The sequence below is a fragment of the Bombus huntii genome, chromosome 5, assembly GCF_024542735.1.
Source record: "Bombus huntii isolate Logan2020A chromosome 5, iyBomHunt1.1, whole genome shotgun sequence".
NCBI classification, from domain to species: Eukaryota; Metazoa; Arthropoda; class Insecta; order Hymenoptera; family Apidae; genus Bombus; species Bombus huntii.
The window spans coordinates 12,465,354-12,488,991 of record NC_066242.1 but is presented as its reverse complement, the minus strand read 5'-3'; the positions used below and the strand labels follow the sequence as shown (position 1 = coordinate 12,488,991).

At 34.5% G+C, this 23,638-nt stretch overlaps 1 protein-coding gene across 3 annotated transcripts; it reads right to left on the bottom strand.

The window, feature by feature from the left end:
- Positions 1 to 6: 6 nt before the first annotated feature.
- Positions 7 to 16,986, bottom strand: LOC126865959 (protein Wnt-5b-like). Of its 3 annotated transcripts, XM_050618933.1 has the most exons (9): positions 16,122 to 16,986; positions 15,546 to 15,859; positions 7,569 to 7,653; positions 2,435 to 2,700; positions 1,914 to 2,094; positions 1,666 to 1,777; positions 1,472 to 1,574; positions 1,224 to 1,391; positions 7 to 1,081 (listed from the first exon to the last, which is right to left on the bottom strand). In XM_050618933.1, exons 3-9 carry the CDS (start codon positions 7,646 to 7,648, stop codon positions 894 to 896), a joined length of 1,098 nt encoding a protein of 365 aa, XP_050474890.1. In that variant the 5' UTR covers positions 7,649 to 7,653; positions 15,546 to 15,859; positions 16,122 to 16,986; the 3' UTR covers positions 7 to 893. The 3 variants fall into 3 exon arrangements, with proteins under 3 accessions (XP_050474890.1, XP_050474889.1, XP_050474891.1); XM_050618932.1 differs by having other exon boundaries at positions 15,546 to 16,986; XM_050618934.1 differs by lacking the exons at positions 15,546 to 15,859; positions 16,122 to 16,986 and adding an exon at positions 8,171 to 13,038.
- Between the last annotated feature and the right edge of the window lie 6,652 nt (positions 16,987 to 23,638).

Sequence of the window (23,638 nt, the reverse complement as noted above, 5' to 3'; positions counted from 1 at the left end):
TTTATGACAAATACAATAAACCTACTGTGCTCAATAATATTAAATATGTATAAGTGTGCAGGATTTATCATTACTACACTAGTAACTATAAACTAAATTAATACTACATATTAGGCTGACTTATTTTGCATGCTAATAAAAATATTTCTTTACAAATATAATACTGTACTAATAATTGTATCATAATTGTAGATAACAAAATATCTAAATAGTTCAGAAAATTTATGAAGTCTTTTATTTTGTTTTTCTTTTTAATTTATGAAATCACAGACCGTGAGTCATTTATGAAACTTAATTTGGTTGAGTTAACTTCATAAATAACTGTACTGTATTTATAGCTTTTATTTTTATTACTGGATTTTGTAAAGTGCACTTATATTTATTGAGACTCTGTAGAAAATCCTGCACATATGAAAAAATAAATCTATATATTACACTTTAAACATTAATAATACTTCAGTCTAAAAATTAAAATTTGAATTTTGAATACCGGTAATAGGGCATATATGTCATTGTTGAATAATATCAAATTCATAATTTTCAAGATGCAAGCAGTGTTTTTAATCATTTAACTATTTTCAGAATTTTAAAAACCTATTTGTATTCATTCATACATCCAATTTTTCATGAGAAACATCTATAATAGTATGAAATAAAGGATTAGTGTGCATATTTTAAGTTAAATATGATATAGCACATTTTTTAAATGATGATGATAATAGGTAAGCATTTTACTAAAGTATTTTGCTAAACGTTTGTTATAAGTTTAAGAAATGTATATACACAGTATAATATTCCCTAATAATTGATGTCTATCTGAAATACCGAGGAGAATTGTATCACAAAAAGGTACATAAATTTTTCTTATGAAAGTATAAAATAAAATTGAAATTTTATTTGCAAGTATGAATATCTACGCTTTTAACACAAGTTTTGCATTCAACGAAACAACACCAATGAAATTTGCACTCGCATCGTTCTCTAATGGTTGATTTTTGTGTGTTATATCCTCGACCGCAGCAAAGAAGATTACATCCATCCATACCGGATGATGTTCTGTTGCAAATTCTTCCATGTGTACCTAATAAATATTTATTTTTTGTAAAGAAAGAAAGAAATTTGTATAAGCATAGTCTCGTGTAGTATTTATTTAATATTTTTGAAAACTATCAAAAGAAATTAATAAATTAATCATTTAAAGTTTTTGAATAAAAATTTGTTACCTAACGATCCAAGTGTTTCATTAGGAAGACAATAGTTTGGAGATTCATCCAAATAAACTAGATCATTCGCAGTAGGTAACGAAAATCTTGGATCTCGCATAGACAGACGCCCACGTCTATTTACTCTCACTTCTGTTGCCCCATCGTATTTATCTAAGAGAAAATCACCTGTAAAGATGATTAATATGTATTTATAATATTATTCTATTATCGCAACATTAAAAGTAACTACATTAAAAAAAACATACCAATTTCTCGGAAGGAAGCAAGTTGCTGCCAGCAAGTAATTAAACTGCAACTTCCAGAAACTCCGTGACACTTGCACGTTACTTTGGACCGTTTTATAACAGCCTTTGGAAATTTGTTAATTTCATAATTATTAACGCTAATGATTTCTTTGTCTCTATTTAATAAAATGCAAATAAAAAAGAATGAAATTTACCCTGCGTCCGGCTTCGTTATTATGAAGATTCATTAAGCTTCTGCCTTGTTCTCTACTGCCTCTTTTAAAACTTCGCTCACGTTCTTTCACATCAACGAATGCTTGTGTAAATCTAAACGGATAAAATCTGTTAGAGAAAGCTCTCGATGAAAGCTTTGAGCATATTAAACATTGACAGTAATATACATACAGATCAGGGAGAAATTTAAAACAGTTAGTGGAATTAAAAAAGAGTTTGCAATAATTACTTGTAACCGTATTCGAGATTGTCTCCGCAGCCACCCCAGATCCAGTCTCGCTTTAGATCTCTGGGTCTGCTGCTTCTAGAACATCCACACGAGGATAATTGTCCATCTCTGCAAGATCGGCTAATCGAATATACCACTCCTGCAGCTGTGATCGCATGGACGAACGCAGTCTCTCTGCTTGCTAGGAAAAGGAACGCGTCCGTTTAAGTCTTTTTTTAGCATTTAAAGCTATACCAATAACTGCTTAAAAACTTATTTATAAATGATAACATTTTAAAACTTTTATTTGTTTAAAGAGAGTCCTTATCCTTGATCGATCCATGAATTAGTGTAATATTCTTCATTTCTTCCGTACTGTTTATTGAAACCTACCTATCTCTTGATTGCAATAATGAGATCATCGCATCGTGATGTGTCTCTTCGTAAATAAGAGGTTGTTAGGAAACAAGTATTGCCAACAAAAGGTCATTGACGAAGAAAGAAAGAACTTGATATAAGTAGCTTGTATAAAAGTGTTTTACCTATTCTAAGCATAGGTCCGAACACTGACTCATCAGAGACAGTGGAGCAATTCCATCTTCGGTCGTGAAATTGATGCTGGCACTCGTGAATTCCAAATTTTGCACCCTTCGCAACACTTGGCATGTGATCCACGGACAACTGGCATAGTTTCCCTTGGCCTTGCGAGAGCCCTTTTAGCCCATGACAAATGCTTGATGCAGCGACGTCGTAGGTTTCTATCATCTGAGCAGTTTCGAGTTGTGGAAAGTGTTGCAGGCCGATGTTTCTGAAACGATCACGGGAAAAAGCGATGCAAACGTTAGGATAAAATCAGAACGGAAAAGAATAGAGCGATGGATTAAGATATAACTTTTAGATCTAACTTTAAGATAGACTTGATATAACTTTTCCACCAAGCCAATATGTACCTCTGTTGAATAAAAATTAAATCCATCATTTTGATTAACGTTAAACATTAACTGTACTGAATATTGTTTGGGATACTTCAGGGTAGCGATTAACAGTTAGTAGCGTTATTCAAATATCACGTGTATTTTTACATTGTTTCAGTTATTTTATATTATATTAGTAAATTTCAATACGAGTTTTACAAGGATAATAAGTTTCAATGGAACCTCGAGCGAGATCTATTCTTAGCTCGAACGAATAACTTCCAACGTGGAAGCTTGTCCGATATTTGCAAAACCCATCTCGATCAACCACCCTTTGTTGAATACTCGACGCCCCCTTCTTTTCCAAAAGGCGTGTATAAATTCGGTCGAACTTGCAAAGATTTGTTACGCTGATTATACAAATTTGGAGCTGAAAAGCCGTGGGCGAAGAACGGTTCTCCGTGCCGATTTTTAATGGTACATTTGTGAGTCAACCGAGCGAGATGATGGAATGATGCCGTCACGGACAGAAGTCAGGGGGTCTCTAACGGATCTACCAATCTGAAATTCGAAACGGGTGCTCGTAAAGGTTTTACCAGCGATATAAGCATGAGTATGAGTGTATGCTGTACACACTTGGATGCTCTGATATTGCCAATCGAATACATAAAATGCAGTCTAGCGACCTCAATGCGCAGGATTGATGGGCAAAACGTGTAGGAAACAATAGGAAAGTTATGTCATATATAGTGTATATATATGAGGATCCGTGTTCGATATTTTAAGGGTAGTAGAACGGGTTAAAGATCAACATGTAGTGTACAAGTTGTTGGATATTCCCAAGTATCGAATCAAATTAATTTTCTCGTTCGCTCTCCTTACACTGCGATGAAATTTGCCCAAACGTTAAACGATGCCTTAAAATACTTTGAGTATAGTATTTAGGAAAGTAGATGAGTACTAAATTAATGAAGATTTTTACAATATCAAGGCTCTAATCATTTTCACTTGGGAGTAATATTTCAAAAGATAAAAGCTAATTGTCAAATTTTTTTAATTGTAACTTAGAAAGAGATACAACTTGTCCCAGTTATGTAGACCACTCTGTGTAGGAGATATCGCTCCTGACGTTAAGCAAACTGTATTATTACATCTCAGATGTTTCTATGCCGTTGTTTACTGCAGTTTCTAATCCCTTTTACTGGGGTGAAAGTTGCGCGTGATACTATCCCACGTAACATACAGCGCTTGAAGACATCACCGATAAATATTAAAAAAAAAAGGTAAACGATTTCAAATCAAGCAATTTGACTTTCATGAATACAAGCTTGAAGCGAAGTCACTCGAATTAAAGAAGCGAATTAACTAATCTGAACGAGATTTAGAGGATTAAGATTTTCAACCATTGGTCTCATGGTAAACTACACTAGGGTATGCATAATAGACTGCATTAATATTCCGGAACACGTTTTGGTTGTGATATATTATCAGCTTTGCACTCCCCTAAAACAATGACGCAGGGAATCATGGGAGGGGAACGATAATATTTCGAAGGATCCTGCCCACGCAAATTCGTGGGGCACTTCGTAGGCCGTGCCGTCCCAAAAAGTAATGCCCCGTGTCTCTTAAAAGATTATACCGGCAATCGTATGGTTTTACGTACCGGGTGTTCTAATTGAAATATTATATTTAATTTTAATTTCCCGTTGAATAAACTTTGCTATTTCAATTCATTGATCTAATCCTTAACTCTGTCAACATTTGGACGAAGAGATAGAAATGGGGCCAATTTTAATACGTATCCACGAATTTAATGATAAGTTAATTCCAATATAAAGTAGAAATTTACAAAATTTTACTTTGCACGAGATTCGATCGTTACACATTGAAATATCAATCAATTTAAATATAATTTTATGTTCTATTATCCTAAATCGGATATGTGATAATTTTTTTCTGATAAACATTGAAGAGCGACGTACACTTTATTCCTCAGAATGCTCAGGTATACGTTATCCACCTTATTTTGCGTAGGAGTAATGTAATCGATCCGTATTATTTTAGTGTTAGCAGAGACGAACGATTGAGATAATGATTACTATTAGCAGTAGTAAATTATCAACCATGAAGTACGATCTCTCCATTAATACAACTAAAAATATACATTCCTTCGAGACTTTAAAAGTTACTTTGACTGTGCTCCTCATGTAAGAAATTCTTAAAGAAATGACTGTGAGTTTATGAGGATTTTATCTTTGCTTGCTGAGGATGAAAAGGAAGAAACATGGGAATTTAAAAGTAGGCAAAGTTTCATGCAATAAATAAATTATTTCAGAATGAACAAAAATTTTATCGGTATCGTCGTTATATCGGCAAAAAGATCAAAACGGAAGAGAGGAAGGAAATAAAGTAAAGGAAGAAGGGATGAGGAACAAAGGAAAGGAAGAGACCATTTTGGAGTAACACGTACCTACTTTTGTTCCTACGGTTCGAGCAGGAATTCTTCGTTTTTTATGTTACTGTTTTTCCTATTTCTCGTTTTTTTTCGCTCAACATGCATGTATCATTTCGTAGAAATCTAAGAAACGAAGAATAAGAATTGATCATATTACAAGTGAAAGAAACTATACGCTCGGTGTTAAAGCGAATCGAGCGAATTGCTAACCGATTTCTAGTCTAACATCGAACGAAAGAAACTAAAACATCTAGTGGAAAGTATCGTGTCGCGGCCAACAATGACGCCACTTTCTTCTCACGTGGGACGAGAAAAATGTCTCGAGGCCACCCTTTAATCTGACTGTTTCGATATCGTCGCGATTCACGGAGAAATAGTGCACCGGGAATGGCCTGGTGTGAATCAATTCATTCCTGCACTTAAACACACGCACATCGCCGTGTGTCCGGAATCTAATCTGGACGCTGGCTCTTAGTCGTGACTTAAGGGGTTGTTACGTTGATACTGAAGGGTAGATTAGCGAGAGAAACGCGCATTTTTGCGAGAAAATTGTTTTATCTTGCATAGACCATTGCTCAAGTTACGCTGTATCTTATTGCCGACTGAAATGTCGTGTAATTAATTCGCTCACGTAAAACCGTAAGTCATGGAAGAATTCAAGTCTGCCATTTACGACGCACAGAGTAGATACTCACGTCGAGTCTGTTCGCTGGATAAAGTATATAACAAGGATATGTGGCGAATGAAAAGTTGAATATACAAATTTTTAAGAAGCAGATAAGGTGGGAATTCACTGAACAAAATCTGTATCTTTAAGACGGAACTCTTTGGTTTTGTTAAAGTACATAGAAATTGCGCGAATATTGAAAGTAATTTATTAAAAGCTCTTTGAAAGATCTCTCAAAAGCTCAGATCTAATTAGGATGTAGTAAAGATAAAATTAAAACGACCAGAGATTACATCCATCGAGTTCTTAACTTAAGCTCAGATAAGAGGGATTAACTTTTATGGAAATCCTATGAGTCCCGCCCAAATGATTAGGCATTTTCTTGATCAGAGACGCTTAGCGATGAGATTTAGAAAAAAAACCACTGTAATGACTGAAAGGGTTATTGATCATTTATCAACGATCGAAATCTATTAGTGTCATCTTTTGAATTTTGAAATGGGAAGCAGTGTAATGGAAAAGTTGGTGGCATTTATCAGCGATCAAAAGTGTTTGTTTCTCGACATTCTTTGTTTAAAATTAACAACTTTAAATTAATTATAATCCACTGTCGATACTCGCAACTTTGACATATTAGGTAGAGCCTAGGAAGAAAAATTGAACAAAAATTTATCAAACGAACTAGCCCTTTTTCATTTAATTCTTATTTCATTTGAAGCTTCGTTCAATTAATTTTAGAAATACCAAAAGTTAATTCGATGTCTATCTCAGGCAATATCTTCAAAAAATCTTTGCTATGAAAGGGAAATTTTGAACAACATCCTCCGTTTTCCTTTCTACTAAAAATATTTGCCATTTCAATTCAACTGGCCAGAAATTTCGACGAAAGGAAGGGACTTAGAAAAACATAAAGAAGCTTTCAGCGAAGCAGAAGAAAAAATACCATATTCCCAGTGATTTCCAAAAATCCAATTACGAAGCGGGGCATGAAGGATCTTCACGGATGAAAATTCCACGCCATGAAATCTGTACCGATCTCGGAACTATTCAATGATTTGTCATGGACGTGCAGGGGTGGAAGTTAGGGGTGACTAAGGCAATTCAGAAATTAGACACACCGTTGTCGGGGGTACTTTGAGAAAGAGGACAGCGATTCTATGAAAAATCCTTCGATCGTGTTCCCACGACGCGATTTCGTCTCGCTGTATACAAAGAGCTATAAATTATGGTAGTCGTTGCGTGGGCAATTTTTGCGGGAATTTGATGAGGGTAGAGAACCGTACCTTTCTCTTCACGACATATTAATTTATCGATTATCGTCCTGATACCCCGTACTTGTGTTCTTCGATCTGTACCTTGAAGATTGCGCCGAGTAATTAGGCAATTTTGCGTAGGGGTTGTGAATTTCACGCTTACTCCTTTAGGGAAATCTGAATTATTATCTGCATTTAATAGCAAACATTATGAGGGAATGCACATTATAACGTTTTTACTTAAATGTTTGAATATTCGTAATTATATAAAAATTGGATATTACATTCGTAATTGAATATAATCAGTTATATCTTAACGGTATCGAAATACTCGATATTGGAACTTTAATTTAAGAAGCTGGTAATTCTACAAAAAGGGATACTCACATCCATGTTCCTGGTACAGTCAATGCTACGACGATGAGAAGTAATCGCGAAATAATGAGTAAGCTGCTGCAAACTGCCATCTTGCCTGCAAAGTAATTTCGATATAAGTATTAATTTCCAAATTGTCTTACCATTTTTCTCGATTAAGTTCTAATATACAAAAGATAAGACTAAAGAAAAAAAAGGCAGAATTTATATATTACGATATGGGATACACATGTTGTCGAATGTATCTTGAAACATGCAATAAATCGTCGACAATAAAAATACATATCTCCGTTAAAAAAAATCTCTTTAAAAAAAAGTCAGAGCATTCTATTAAGTTTCTTCCACCAAGTGAAACAACTTTCGTGTGTAAATATTTATTTGCATTTACGATAGCGTGTATGCACTTGAACGGACCCGTTAATATTCGAGCTCCATTAAAAACCGTGTTATTCGAATTAAAAATAATTTTCACGAAACACAATCACGAAGAGTATCTGCTAAGACCATTTCACAAGGGAATTCCAAACAGTAACACCAAGTGCTTCACCCGGTATACAAAATGAGTACGTGAGTACACGTACTAGTATATACAATATACATATATACGTGTATACCAGTTCTGTGGGCTGCAAGCACGCCGTAGCCTCGGCTTGAAACGAAAGACACCTAAGTCCAGGCGATTATGGTACATCGATTCGACATTACACCTTGCTTGCTCCTGAAGCGACTCACGAGAGTCCTCGGTTCTTGTTCTCGGTCCAGGCCCCAGCCATGTACGCGACTGGTTAATAGAAACTACAGACCTGAGTTACGACTCGTAAACTCTATAACTTTTCATTTTCAACTGTTACGCTACGGTGACACGAGAACTATACCTGTTGATGAGTAGAGTCTAGCGACAATATTGTATTTATGGTTTATGGATATACTCTCGCCTTGATTGCACATGGCGAACGTACATACATCTGTTTGCAAGCGTTGACTTAGATTTGGAAAGTCTGTAATATTTTTAATACGTATTGCTATCAAGTTTCGTGACTTAGTAGAAAGGTGGTTTTAGAATTATAGCCTTACTTTAAATTTAATTCGGGGCAGATTCTGTTTTGATGGCGGAAATAATAAATTTTCTGAATTTTTTTAGTGTAGTCATTTTGATCTGTTGGTTTTGCTAGTATCAAAGTGGAATGTCTGGAATTTTTCAGTAGAAAAGCCATCATTGGCCAGCCAAACGGTATGAATTTTATGTTATTGAACCTTTTTGATTCTCATGAGAACATTAGTGGGAAATATCTTAATTTAGACATCGAGAACTAATACGGAGGTATTTATATTTTCAAGGTCACTTTTATCTTCGTAGGCAAAATACATTATTTATTAACTACTTCGAACAGTTTAATTTTAGCAAGATATAAATACTTCTTTCTAAATCTAAAATAATCACGATCTCATTTTAGAATGGCGTTGCATCTCAAGGTCTTGGTAATCGATGACAGGTTCGTATAAAAAAGTATACCTTGGGTCTTGTTCGCGAGTGAATGATCTTGGGTAACCCGATCGCGGATCAAAAAGTTCCGCTACTGGTTTTAAAAGAAGCGAAAGAAGAGGCGCGTCGTTCATTAAGAAACGCTGCGCTGTTAAATCAAAAAGCTCGGCCCGATTATGGCACATCGATTCTTGCGTTACACCTTGCTCGACCACGACGGGTGGCTGTTGCATTCAAAGTTGCCCGCTGCGACTAGTTAATATATGCTACTCGCTGAAGTTACGAGTCGTAAATTTTGTAACTTTTGATCCCGGCTTGCTATAATTTCAGTGAACCGACCATGAAACAAATTAAACACGCTTGCGAACGGGAGCTTTTTAAAGGAACATGGTATCCTGTCGTCAGTTGCGAAATGTATGTCAGCAAATTACCGTAGGTGTAATGTTAATTTTAAAAAATGAGTAAAGATCCAAAGGTACATGCAGCACCTTTATGCGCGAACATGTAATAGTTTATTTGGATTGGATTTTATTAGTAAAACTATAAAATCGTGTATATCCGAATTAATGCAATGTACCAAAGTTACAGGAGCTAATGGGTCGATAAATTTTACAATCAAAATTTTATAGCAGTTGCCGTCTATCTAGCTATTGAAATATAACGTTTTCTGATAAAATTATTTCTCTTAAAACTCCGAGGTTTAGAAATTTATAGCACATATTGTCAAATGTGTCTTTTCACTACTGGATCCTTCAATTACCAAAAGTTAAGGTGTTATAATTCAGGTTTAAGGGTTATATGATGACTTTCATGACTGAATATAAATTAATTGCAGCCGGTAGGTTTCAACAAATGGGATAGGTATATTTTTTACCAAGATATTTATGTTTGAAACTGGATAGGCAATAAATTTAAAAATAACATAGCGTACTATATCATTTAGGGAGAGAATATAAAAATTCCAGGATTCTAACAGGATTTAAAGCTTCTAGTATACTAGAAAAGCACCCTGTATATCCTCGTCTATCTAACCCACGCGATCGAGCAGAATATTAGCCGGTGTATAAAATGCATTTGTGATCACGACAGGAATGTAAATGGCGTACTTCAGCACGTCTCTCGCGGGACCGGCCTCGAATTATCAGCAATAAAGTATCTCGCTGGCGTGTTGAACAAGACATGACCGGCGGTAGTGCAAGCACCGCTACATTTGTTGCTGAATGAGTTGGTCTTCGTCGGTTGATCGTTGATCCTGCGCAGCTGGATGGTACCACGCTGGCTATAATGATCGTAAAAGATCGTTGATCTAATATTAAAAGCGCACACGACGTTCCGTGGCTAACGGCCATTGAAAAGAGGAAAAGGAAATCTGTAAAGTTTCAAGAATCCTCGGCTCGCGATGATAATTAGGTACAGATCTTTAGGACCGCGAGGACGTCGTATCTTCAATCGTCGCCTAGAGATACGTTCGTTAACTTTGCCAAGCGAAAATTTTATTTCAACGTAGATGATTTATTGTCATAATTAGTCGTATAATCATTTTGTTATTGACGTGCTTTTTCGATAAACATTTATCGGTCTACAATCAGAATTTTGTTTCATCATGACAAAGATCGTGGTTTGTCATTGTGATCTAAAAGTTATGGAAAAGTTATGTATATAACTTGCAAGTTGCATAGAGGATTAATCCTTATTAATTTATTCATCGAGTTTTCTTAATCTTTTTAAGATAAATTGAATTTATACAAAGAACTAGGAATCGTATTAGGAAAATGTATTTATGTACAACTTTTAACAAATAAAACGCGTCAATATCTTTATCTGTACTTTAAATAGTAAATTTAAGAGCAATCTGGACGAAACTGTAAATATCATAAAATCATGTTTCATGAAGCTATATTATGATCGTTTCATCGAGCTATGTAATAATTCATATAATAATGAAATGTATGTTTTTATGTAATCTGGTTGAGACGAATGGATAAAAAAAAATTGACATAAAATGTAAAACATAATTTCATTACTTTACTATTGCTGTTGGCCTTGTAGAGAAGCGCAAAGCAGCCTGCTTCCACCTGACCAGGAAACATTATCGTAACTTCACTGCCGATAAACTCACTGAAATTCTACGGTACACGTTTGCCGGCTACGAATATCTAAGGGGAGAGTGAGAAAGAAGAAGGCCAAGAATTGATACAAGCGGACGGGAAAGCATTAACATCGCAATTTAATTCCTGTTAGACTCGTAATTACATGCGCATTTCAGATATGTATATGTATAATACGCTCATTCGGATTGCGATTAGCATTGGTTTTGGAATAGTGTAAATGTTTTGGGAAAAGTGTAAAATATATTTTTATTAATTACGTTGCTTCCAAACATAAGGAAGGAAACATAAATTCTCGGCTCCTTTGAAATAGTCTTCTACGATATGAAAGTATCCTGACGTATAATCGTAAAATTATGCTCCGCCATAAATCATTGTCTAGATAACATCTACTTGCTATCCTTTTCAACAATATTCGGTAACCGCTTTGTTTAAAGGACAGCGCTCCAATTTAGGAGACATCATGACGGCTTTATGCTTCACATCTTTCAATCCTATCTCGCGGTTCTACTAGACATGCAGTTCAAACCATTAACTTTATTACCAGTTTTACTCAAAAGGAGATGTCATACATAAGTGAATCTCGGTTGGCATTAAGGATATATACAATGCTACTCTTTGTTTTATTAATATAAGATACTAATACAACAAATATTTTTAACACCAAGAATATTACATAACATTTTGTATGCACTTAGCTAAACTGTTGATAGAATACGATTCAACATGGCTGAGGATCCAATGACATCTATTTCAAACTGGATTTTCTAAAAGAAACGCGCTCTTAAACGAAAGAACTAGATTCTTCCTGTTCAACTTTATCTGTGCACATAGAATCACCATCGATCACCATCAATCCTACGTTAGTGTTTTCGAGCTGTGTGCTTGTAGCTAATCTTTCCAGATCGTAACGTTCGATTTATATGACATCGAATACTTTCGAAGTACACGGAATAAAGTATTCCTTGGACGATATTCTGCTCGACGCTAGCGTATGCGATATGCAAGCCTGTGTTTTTACATTTTACAGGGCCATTATTCCACGTTCTTAAACATTCATAAATACCCAGACCACTTTACACCCAGGTAAGAGCGGATCGTTGTTTTCCATGGCAGGGAAAAGGTATGCACGTCGTTGCATCAACCTGTCCTCGACGAGTCGGACCGGGATTTTCACGAGGAGCGGCAGGACGACTCGAGTCCTCTTAACGAAGTTGCTGGATAGGGACGATACGAGAACACATTCACCGTACGCGTGCATGCGAGAAAACGAGAGCGTGCTTACTCGGCTTGTAGACTCGAGAGGAGAGAAAGGAGGTGCGTACAGAGGACTTCAGGTGAGGGACAGTAGAGAGAGAGAAAAAGAAAGAACTGAAAGAAATAATGGTGGAAGGGGATGAAGAGAAAGTTAAAGAAATTGTAAACATACGAGAAAGAAACAGGAAAGAAAAAAAGGAAACGATAATGTTGAATGGAAAAAAGGAGGCTGAAAGAGAGAAAAGAAAAGAAATTGGATAAAGATCTTGGGGGGAAGCGAGCAGAGGACGGAACGGTAGAATGTCGAACGGAAAAGGGGAGAATAAAAATGAAAAAAAGGAAAGAGGAGATAAAGAAGAAGATAACTGATCGAGGTAGGGGGAAATTATGAGAAAGAATAAAGAATGAATTAATATAATGAGAGAATAAGTCGTTTTGATGTAGAATATACGAAATTTTTATCCGGATAAAATTTTCGATGATTAAAAGAATTACAATTAAATTCATAAGTTCGATAAGCTAAGTATTCTCACATTTTATGCCGTTTACTGCTTCTGCTATCGCATGGGATACCTGCGCGATGATACGGCTATTATAGGATTTCAGTAGGTTTATCGGCGGCAAATTTATGATGTCTCCCAGTCAGGTGGCTGCTAACTGCTTTTATCCTTACTTACGTATGGAAATGGTAAAGTAATACGGATGCTTATTGAATTAAGCAAATTGAACTCGCTTAATTACGATGGAAATAGTTGTTTAATTGGAAACATATAAATTCGAATTAATTGCGATATCGATAATGTATATGTTTTAACACGCATACTCGTTATTTTCGCTGGTATATTTTAAAAATTTGTCAAAGAAAGATCATATACTTCAATAGTTACCAAAATTAACGTAAACTGAAATCTGATTAATCACATAATTATCAAATTCGTTTGGTGATTAAATTTACAACAATAAAAGATTTTTAAAAAAGGGAAGAAAAGTCTTCCACCTACAAAAGGTTCGTTGCAGGATGCACAATGGCAAGGCGCAATAGTTAGACAGCAGTACGATAAAACACGGATAATCATCGGATGAGAAACACCGGGCCTCGTTAAAAGTGTGCAGCAATTAATCTGCCTCGGGTCTCGTAAATCATTGAGCGGCGATCACAGAAGGGAAGTCGTGGATCAGCGGCGCGAATGTTCATCGATCGATCGAAGCTACCTCTCAAACGAAAGCTTACCTTAACGGCAATGTTAATCGATGTCGAATACCAACGCGCACACTGATTCTTCGCTAACGAGATCCGATTACTGACAGTGGCGAATTCAACGTCGAGAATTCGCATAAAATCCGCAGTTAAGCCACTTTTCAATGACGCACGCATAACTTTTTGTTGATTAGACGAAATGAGAGAATAATTACCGGATACGCAAAGGATTTTTTTAAATAAAAGCAATAGTACCTGAACCTTCTTGTGGAATTTACCTAATATTATTAAAATACCTTTACAAATTATCGATTCATTAACAAATTCTTCCGTACTTTAACGATAGTGTTATTTGTGATATTATGGTAAAATAGAACTATGAAAACAATATTGTAAAAAATTATCGTTTAAATTAAAAATGAATAATTATCAGAATAAACAGAGCACTAAGAATGACTAATAGGATAATTACGAAATACACAGAGCTAAAGGAAACGGTGTACGAGGTGTATGATATGAGTGATATCCCATTAATTCTTATCGTAAACTTCTCAATCAACGTTATTCCGCAATCTACACCGGACAACTTTCATCGTCTGCAACCATATACTATCTATGTATATCTGCTAGTACGAAAGGCTAGCGTCTTGCGTATCTGTCGTATAGCAAGGAAGTTACTTAGCAAAAGCTCAAACTGATGAGATAAGGTTGCTTGGTGTAACCTGCGCCTCATCCATAACCAGATATATGTTACGATAACGGAAAACCAAAACGTAACAACTTCTAAAATATTCGGTGGATTTGAAATGCCATGTCCATAATGAAATGCAACAGAGATCGTTTCTAAAGAACTTACATTTTGTTCGATGAGATACGTGTGTATTCCTTTCAGTCGCTTCTTTTTAGAATGCTTTCAAATTTTACAGATATCTAGAATATCCTGTGCTCCAATTTCACTCTGGTTTCAGTTGTAGAAACCATACGGTACATAGAAACCATAGACAAACAGTTTTAATGTTTTAAAAACTTCAATGTAGGATTTAATATAGGATTGAAACTTAGTAGAATGCTACTGTTCATCTCTGTATAGTTGACTTAATAGTTCTTCGTTATTGAAATATTAAAATAGTCACAGTCCCTATATTTTCTGCTTAGAATCAATTACATAAGCCATGCATGCTTTTTTTAAAGATCCTACGAATATATCAAAGAATCTGAAAGCTAATGTAATTAACCCGTCAACTGTTTTATTGCTCACGGCTCCGGCATTTCTCTATTTATGCGGCGCGAACGTAACAAAACCAGATAGATCAGTTGCATTTTTCGCACTATGTGAACTAGTTTCGATAACGCCGGCCATTTAAAATTCAACGAGATATTGTTCCCGGAATAAATTGTCTTGAGTCGAGCCGCCATCGAAACGCGATTTGATATTACGATATGCGTATCCGTTTGTCAAATGAGCATTACAAAGATTCTAATCATTTTTGCAACGGGAAGACATTCCAAAGGATATAAACTACTGATTATCAAATTTATTTACGTCATTTAATCGTCATGTTTGAGAGAATCGCTGTTAGGTTTACTTATAAGGAATTATTAAAGAACATATACCACTATACGTATGTACGTCAATTAAAAGGAAAGAAAAACTTAGATCAACACGCGATAAATTTAAATTAAATTGAATTTGCGATATAAAAACGAAATAAAATTTCAAAAGCAAGGATGTATTATTTAGCTGTAGGAATGACTTTTCAAATTACATAGTCATATAAAGGGTTAATAGGTTAGAGGGTTAAATAGAATAGGCTTTCTATGTATTTATAATCCTATCGATTTTAGTTTCTAATTACAATATTAATACGTTAATCACAAAGGCAAGGTTACATTATCGATAGTTAATTATCATAGCCCATTAAACCGATTAAACGATTACTCACCGAACCAGGTGTATCCAAAGTCGTTAAGGACGAGTTAATTATTGCCCCAGTACGATCGGGCAACGTTTCACTTTTTTATGGACGAAAGCCACACAACGCCACTTACTTTTTAAATTAATACCGATAACACAACTCGTGTCGGCTCACTTTCATCGAATCTCTGTTCAGATTTCCGGTTTTGCCGGGAAACCCATCATTTTTCACACGGCACAATTCATATCTCATCTTCAGCATCGAAACATTTGATCTTCACAAATACAGCGGAAGAAATTGTTTTCGATGAACAAAATTTTTCTTTTATCTTATTCATGTCCCTATATAAATATTACATGATATAGAATCGTTATAATATACAGTTAGCGATAGTTTGTTTCGAAGATAAGCGAACAATTCATAACTAAAATTAAGATTATAGTACCGTCACAAAATTCTTTGAAAATAAAAAATTGAAGATTTTCAATAATAGGAAAAGAGAAAGGATTATTTAATAATCAAATACTTAGATACACTGCCAACTTTTTTCTAAAACAAACTTTGATTACGCTTATCCGCATTAGTATGTTTAAAATATCTCACGGTTTCCTTTGTCTTCAATCATTTCCATCATGAATTCCGGCGATAATAACGACGCCGATTATACAGAGGGTGTAAGGAAACTTTCGTAAGTCACCGTTGATAAATATAAAAAAGAGGAATCGGCCGTGAAACAACGATCACCTGTTAGTCAAGGCAACCGGACGCGGAAGTGTCATCGAAAACAGTCACTCGAAACACCAACGGGTAAACACATTCTAATTCTCCATCATTTCGTAAGCTCTTCAAACACCGAAAGATTTCTTGTCACTTCCCTTTCTCGAGGCGTCCCCGACGAACGCTGTGGTTCACCGTGCTAAAATCCTCTCGACCTTCTTCGTGGCCCTTCATTCTCGTCGATTCGAAAAACGAAGCGTCACCGGAGCTGTTACGTGCAACTCCAAAACAACTTTACTCTCCTCCGGTCGAACGTCTTAAGAATCACCATCCACGTTGACTGGAAACTTATTTTAAAGTGTCCTTCCTGTTCACCACTTTGAGATCCCATAAACGTTACGAGACCAGGGGAGCAGAAGGAAACAGAACCATATTTGGCACGTGAAATTCCAGCACGATCGAAAGAATTTTTCAGGAGCAGGAATCGAAAGAGGTTTCCTTTCGTTCGAAGGAGACTTTAGACAGAGGTAGGCAGGATCGGTAAAAAGAAGCCGGTCCCACGGCGGATCGGTTGTTGGATCATCTCGAGGACGTGTGCTGCCTCGTGGCAAGAGGCCAGAGACCGAGGAACGCTGCGAAACCGACTTGGACGACGTGTTACTGCGGAATGGTCGCAGAGTGCAGGCAGAATCCACGAGACCGTGGTACGTTTCGTTCTCTCCCGCTGCCTTGTCTCTCCTGCACGCCACGGGATCGGTCTCTCCTGCTCGTTCTCCCAAAGAGGGAGCCCCCTCGACTAGCGATGGCCTTAAGGCACCTCGAATCAGTTGAAACTGGCACCGCGAGTTCTCCATTATTATGATTATTCACCGATCGAATGACAAAACCGAATAGCTTTGATTTATCTTCTATAATATGTAGCTCGACATATGACGAATAACGTTGAAGATAAATTGTAGCCAGTAGATCAGTTCGGATAAGTATTCTTTTTGAGATACTTGTCGCTATTGAATTTTACTTAATTGTCGAATCTCTTGAAAGATTTATGTTACCTGTTTCGTTGAATAATTTATCGCGTTAACTGCCGGGTAAATTTGATGTGTTAACCAGGGCGTCAAAATGGTATCACTTATTTCAGTAAGTTCAGCGTCGCGTTCGCGTAATATATGAAACATTTCTTTGAAATGTGAGTCTGACAAGCCATTTTGCCTTATCGTCAATTATCAACTACATTAAAAAAATGCATAATAAGTAAACATATCAAAATCTCTTATTGGACGTACATTTAAACAATTTTTTAGTAAATTATAAATGAATATACTGTAACAGCTCTGTTCCAGAAATTGTTGAATACCTGAACTGACAATTCTTATAAACCTGAAATAACTTATTAGTTCTCGGAAAGGTACATTGAATCATGTGGAAATTACTTCAATTAATCGGTGACTTCCATGACGTCAGTGCAAGGTCTAGGTGCCGGTTACCGGAGACCCCCAATACCAGTCAACGTGTCAATATACGTGTAAATTGTTTGAAAACTCGTGATATAGGAGAAACTGAATGCCCATCACTACCCTCGACGGAACTCGCCGGCTGCTTCTCTCCCCTGTTTCCCTTTGCCTTTCTGTTTCTCTCCTTCCCCTCTTGCCGCTCTCTGGCCGGTTCATTGGTTCATCGGTGCACCGGTCCAGGCTCCGTATTCTTCTCTCTAATTATACCGTTACGTGCAATCGCTCGTGTCAATTAGCAGCTCTTTTTTTCCTGCCCGAATGCAACCCCTTCTTTCGCGAAGAACCCCGAGGAGGATTTCGATTCGACTTCTCCTTTCTTTCTTCTTCTCTCTTTTTCCTTCGAGTGATTCCGGAGAGACAAAGGGGTGGTTTCGTGATCCTTCTCGTTCGACAAAGATTTTTTTAGGAATTCAACAAAGGAACACCAACGAACGAATGTGGTATAGCAAAAATGAATCGAAAGCCAATTTTCGAGAACACTTTATTTATAAATTTCTGAAATAAATTGAACAGTTTCTCCATTATATTTTTAAAATGATTTGTCTAGTAAATCTTTTAAAAAACCAATGTACAACTCACAGAAGTATTCAAGAAAGCAGTCGTATAGAGCAATTAGAAAGAAGTAGGGTATCTAAATAAAACTTTCATAAGCAAACAATAAGACGTACTATCAAGGTCTTGATACATGTATTAGTTAATGAAGCGAATTCATATAGTAAGGAAATTCTGTAGTGGTATACTACAATACGTATACACGTAATCATTTTTATAAATTTTATAGATCTTTACATTTTTAGAAATTATACGCCATTATTCCTTCTATAATGTTTAAATACTGATTATAATTTCTATAGTAAAATATAATATTTCACGTATCACAATCTCCAACTGAAATATGTAACCGTCTGATTGCTAGATAAACAACTGGCTATAATTTGCATATATATACAATTAGCGATCTGCTGATCCAATATATCAATCTTTTAGTCGTTTCGTTATAATAATATATTATTATTGGCTTCATATGATTATCGTCTATACTATATTAGCAAAATGGCAAACCTATATTTATTTAAATCATATCTATTATAAATCGATATTTCTATAAAATATTTTACGTTACTTTTCTTTCAAAATAAATATAATTTATTACATGCTGGGTATGTAGTACAATAAAAATACTAAGTATGAAATAGAGCAATCCTTTGTATGTATATCAGGATTAGTTGAAGTACAATGTTTAACTCTCAGTGGAAAAAAGAATGTCGATACAATTATCGCCTTTAAAGGTAGTCTCCCTTCGGAATGAAGTTGGGTCATTAGTAAGAAAGGCAGAACTCTTACTCACATCGATGAACACGATAAACCACTTGTTTTACATGTAAACACGTTCTGCTCTGGTAATTGAACGGGTTCATTCTCAGGTTCTTCTACCTATTATCATCGAACTGACATTGAAATAGCGGTTTTTTTTTTGCAAAAATTATTTTAGAAACGTTTTCATAAAAAAATTACTGAAACAAATAATTACGTACAGACAATGATTGCCGTGATAATAATAATAATTTATCGAACGTATCATTCTTTATTACACAATACATTAGATTAGAGAAGATATTAGATTAAATATTTTAAAATGTATTATAGCTAATCTATTATTATATATGTATAATATAATATATTATAATATACATATATTATATGTATAGTAAAAGGCGCTTAAATCTTAATTTCTATGCAATTCGAAATATATTAGAGCGCATCACTAACTACAAGCCCTGCCTACCGAAATTTGCATATGTAGTGGTTTAACAGATCAACGTAATCAACTGACGGGCGGCACTTCTGAACTTCGGGATCTTTGTCTTTCTTTTATATGTTCTCCTCGTCTTTTCATTTGGAACAGAACGCTCCTTTACCAGTCTTCTTGGTAACATGTTGAGTTTATCCCTTTATGAACTGGACCAGTCAAATCTTTTGGTCTCCACCATAAATATACAAAATGAATATCGCAGAAGGATATCGACCTTTTAAAAATTATATTGAAGCGCTCAATTGCGATATTATCACAAATATTTGATAAAGCATGAAACAATCTATTTTTTATTATGATAAAATAAATGAAAGATAGGATAACAATTTTTTCATAATTTCTTGATATTTATATTTCTTGATATTATATTTATATTTAATAATTACCTTGGAAGAATAAAATTATTTCATATGATTATCCTGAACTCACGAGACTCTGAACTAATCAGAATCTTCCTGATAAATTCAACAAACCGAGTACATTATATCTCGTTAAGCAAGACGTGTTCCTCGCCTGTTCGATTAATTCCTGTGCGGATAAAGTCGTTTATTTGTCATAGTACCGGCTCTAATTCTTCTTCCTTTCTCTTAATTATACCGTTACGTGTAATCGCTCTCCTTAATTAGTAGCGTTTTTTTTTGTTCCGTTTCGGGCCAAGCCCTTCGTATCCTCGATAAATCTACCAACTTATCCCGTGAATCTTTCTTCACGGTCGGATAATAAATATTATGGCCGATTAATTACAAGATTTACTGTCGATGGTGTCATTGAAAAATTTCCATACATTCTATCCTTTCCTTTCGTATGGAGTGTTTTTTCTATATTAAATACAAGATACACGTGTGAATTTTTGTAACGTTTTATTTGCAGATACATGGAGTTTGATTAGAGATATTTTAATTACGCTATATTTTATATAGAATATTTTAAATTAATTTAATTACACTAATTTAATATAAAATAAAACAATCAATGTTTTCCAATCGTCGTGTAGGACTTACCTGATTTCATTCATTTCCAACTTCTCTAGATCTCATGAGATCTATCTACATTTCTATAGCCATTCAAAAGATTTCATACAATAGAATTATACTAACAAGGCATTTAGCAAAACTTCAACTGTATAAAAGAGTAATTTTTCAACTGAATAAACCGAGTGGGACGTCTGATATTACAAATTCTTCCAGTTGGTCGAATTTGTTCAGACATTGATAGGACAGTGGTAATTACACCTTAAGACCCCTCGTTAGAGTCGTGCAATTGCTCTAATAAATTTGCATATTTCTTGTCAAGAACACATGTGCCAACCAGAGCGTTAAATTATAGAGCAGTTCCTCTGATCCAAGTAATTGGGAGCTAGTGAAATTACTAAACTTTTTCTCTTTTTTTTGCTGCATGTATATAATACTATTTAAGATTGTATGTAAATTAAATAAAAGCCTCGTAATAATGATCCACGTTGTTATGAAGATATTGTATTCTTACAATAATTAGAATTGTAATAAGTATATCTGGAATATCATACTGTGATAACAACTTCTTGTATTGTATAATATCTATATCGAATAGTTCTAACGATTTATATACATGAAATCATTCTTCTACAACATTTAGATAATAAATCAAAATTTGATGATGTTATTTAAAATGTATCGATGTATGAATGCTTTCTACATTTTCTACGCCCGTTACACCTTAGATGGCTGAAAAAGCTTCATATTCCAAACTACATATCAAGTAATACATAGTTCCCTCTGGGACATACGTAATCGTCGATTAAGCAAACGTTTATAATCAAAGATCTTTAGAAAGGAAAAGAAAAAGTTCGCTCAGTAAACTGTATGACCCGTAATTCATAGTTGCTCGTGAAACATTTATAATAAACGTTTTCCTCGCTCGCATATCGCACTGTAATAGCGATGAATTTACGACCGTATGTTACGTTTTTCAATGACGTTCACAATGCTGGCCTGTTATATGAGACCACGATCGAATCGCACAGTTAGTAAACTCAATAATTACCTATACCGTCTTGTATCGTCTGTTAAAGTTCTGATTACATGCCGGCTGGACGGTGTGAATAAAAGGCATCAACGAAATCAACACCTTCCCGATTATTATACGTACCTAATTTATATCTATTGCGATCCTTAGTCGAGATTTACACAACATAAAAAGTATAATCCTTAGAAATATAGATAAATGATTATTTTGAACCTATAATATTTAATTGTTAACTTCCTGTAACGTTCACATGATATTTAAATGCACATAAAACTTAATAATTAATAGTAATTAATATTGCAATTTTGTCGATTCACATTTATAAATGATAAGAATTACAATGATATTTTGCAGAATCGTAGGCTACAGTAAAATTACCATTTAATTATAACTATTTGTTCCATGTAAATTAGTTTCATGATAGATATTACAAACCATAAACTGTATGAAGCATTGCAATTAATTTTAAGAGATAACGAGTGTTAATGACAATGTCCAGGGACAGGATGCCTGACAGAATACATAATCAAGTAGTATCACGGCTAAAACGTAAACCATATGGCCATAATTGACCGATCATGAGATCACTTCGAGAAAAATAAAACATTGTAATTAATAATAAATGGCAAGAAAGACATATGTAATACATAGCCATATCTTCATTTATTCAAAGCTTCGAGTTTGCATAAAAGTAGTAGGTCTGAAATTTTCTTCGATCGAACGAATAGTTCAACAGAAGCAATACTGCCAATTCCGTTTCCGACATTTCACACTAGCCGCAGGAGTACCAAAAGTATTGTCTTTCGGTATAATCATGGCCGGGATTAGAGCAGACACCGAGACATGCAATCCGCTCGTGTTTCCTGCAGCTACAGATCAAGGAGGAGGAAAAAAAGCATCCACAGTATTGTTACTACGTAGGGTCGATGTAACTGCTAGGTGGCATCTAATGAGAAGGAGCGGACAATGAGCCTTTCTAACTTAAGTGCCCTAGGGTGAATACCAGAAGAGTGCTCCTACCACCCTTCTTATTTCATTCATTTATTCTCACGCTTGCTTCACGAATCAGACGAGTTATCTGACGAGAGAGCTCCACTATGAATGGTTTCAATGTTTCCGCAATATTTCAAAACAGAAATCTAGTTAATCGAATAATCATATTTGAATTTCAAACATAAAATATGTTCAGAAGATTGTGCGAAGAATTTTGTTTCCACCATAAAATTTAAAGAAAAGGAAAGAAAGGTTCTAAATGATCATTATACCTATAATTAATTAATAATTAATATCTGATAATTTTAATGTAACATTTTTTAATATGTTATATCAAATATTATTTAACCATCTATATCATTGAGCGAACTACATAATAATAAACAAACTAATTTTAAACTTAAAACAAATTTTTATTTTTTTATATATGAACTAATCTCAACTATTTTTCATAAATATTCCCATATTGAAATATTTATTCAATGATCACATAGCAGTAAAATAATAAATAAGTACATACCAAGATATCATACCATTTTTTATAAAGAATATCAATTTCTTCTCTTATTGTTTCTAATCTAATTTATATCAGAATGATTAAAATCACTACATGACATCCATGTGACAGAAAAAGCTAAATAAAATTTAAATAAAATTTGATTCATCTAAGACATATTAGATATATCTAATAGAATTATCAAATGATTAATCAGTATCTTTTTATTAAATCATATAACTCTGTACAATTGTATAAATATTATTTTAAATTCTAGTGTAAGTTATAGAATTTAAATTGAATTAATATGAAAATGATATAATATTTCAATACAAATTTCTGTACATATTTGTTTAATAAAAATAACTCTGAATGATTATTAATATGAGAATAATTAGATTTTATGTATGATATATATTTTAAGTTATATATAAACTAAATTCTTTTAGCTAGTATTAGTGCAAAAACATTTTGTTTAATGTTTTTAAAATTATTATAAGAAATCATATTTCTTTTTTAATAATATTATAAATTCTTAACATCATTGTGTATTAGAATATCAAATTTAAGGAAGGAAATAACTTCA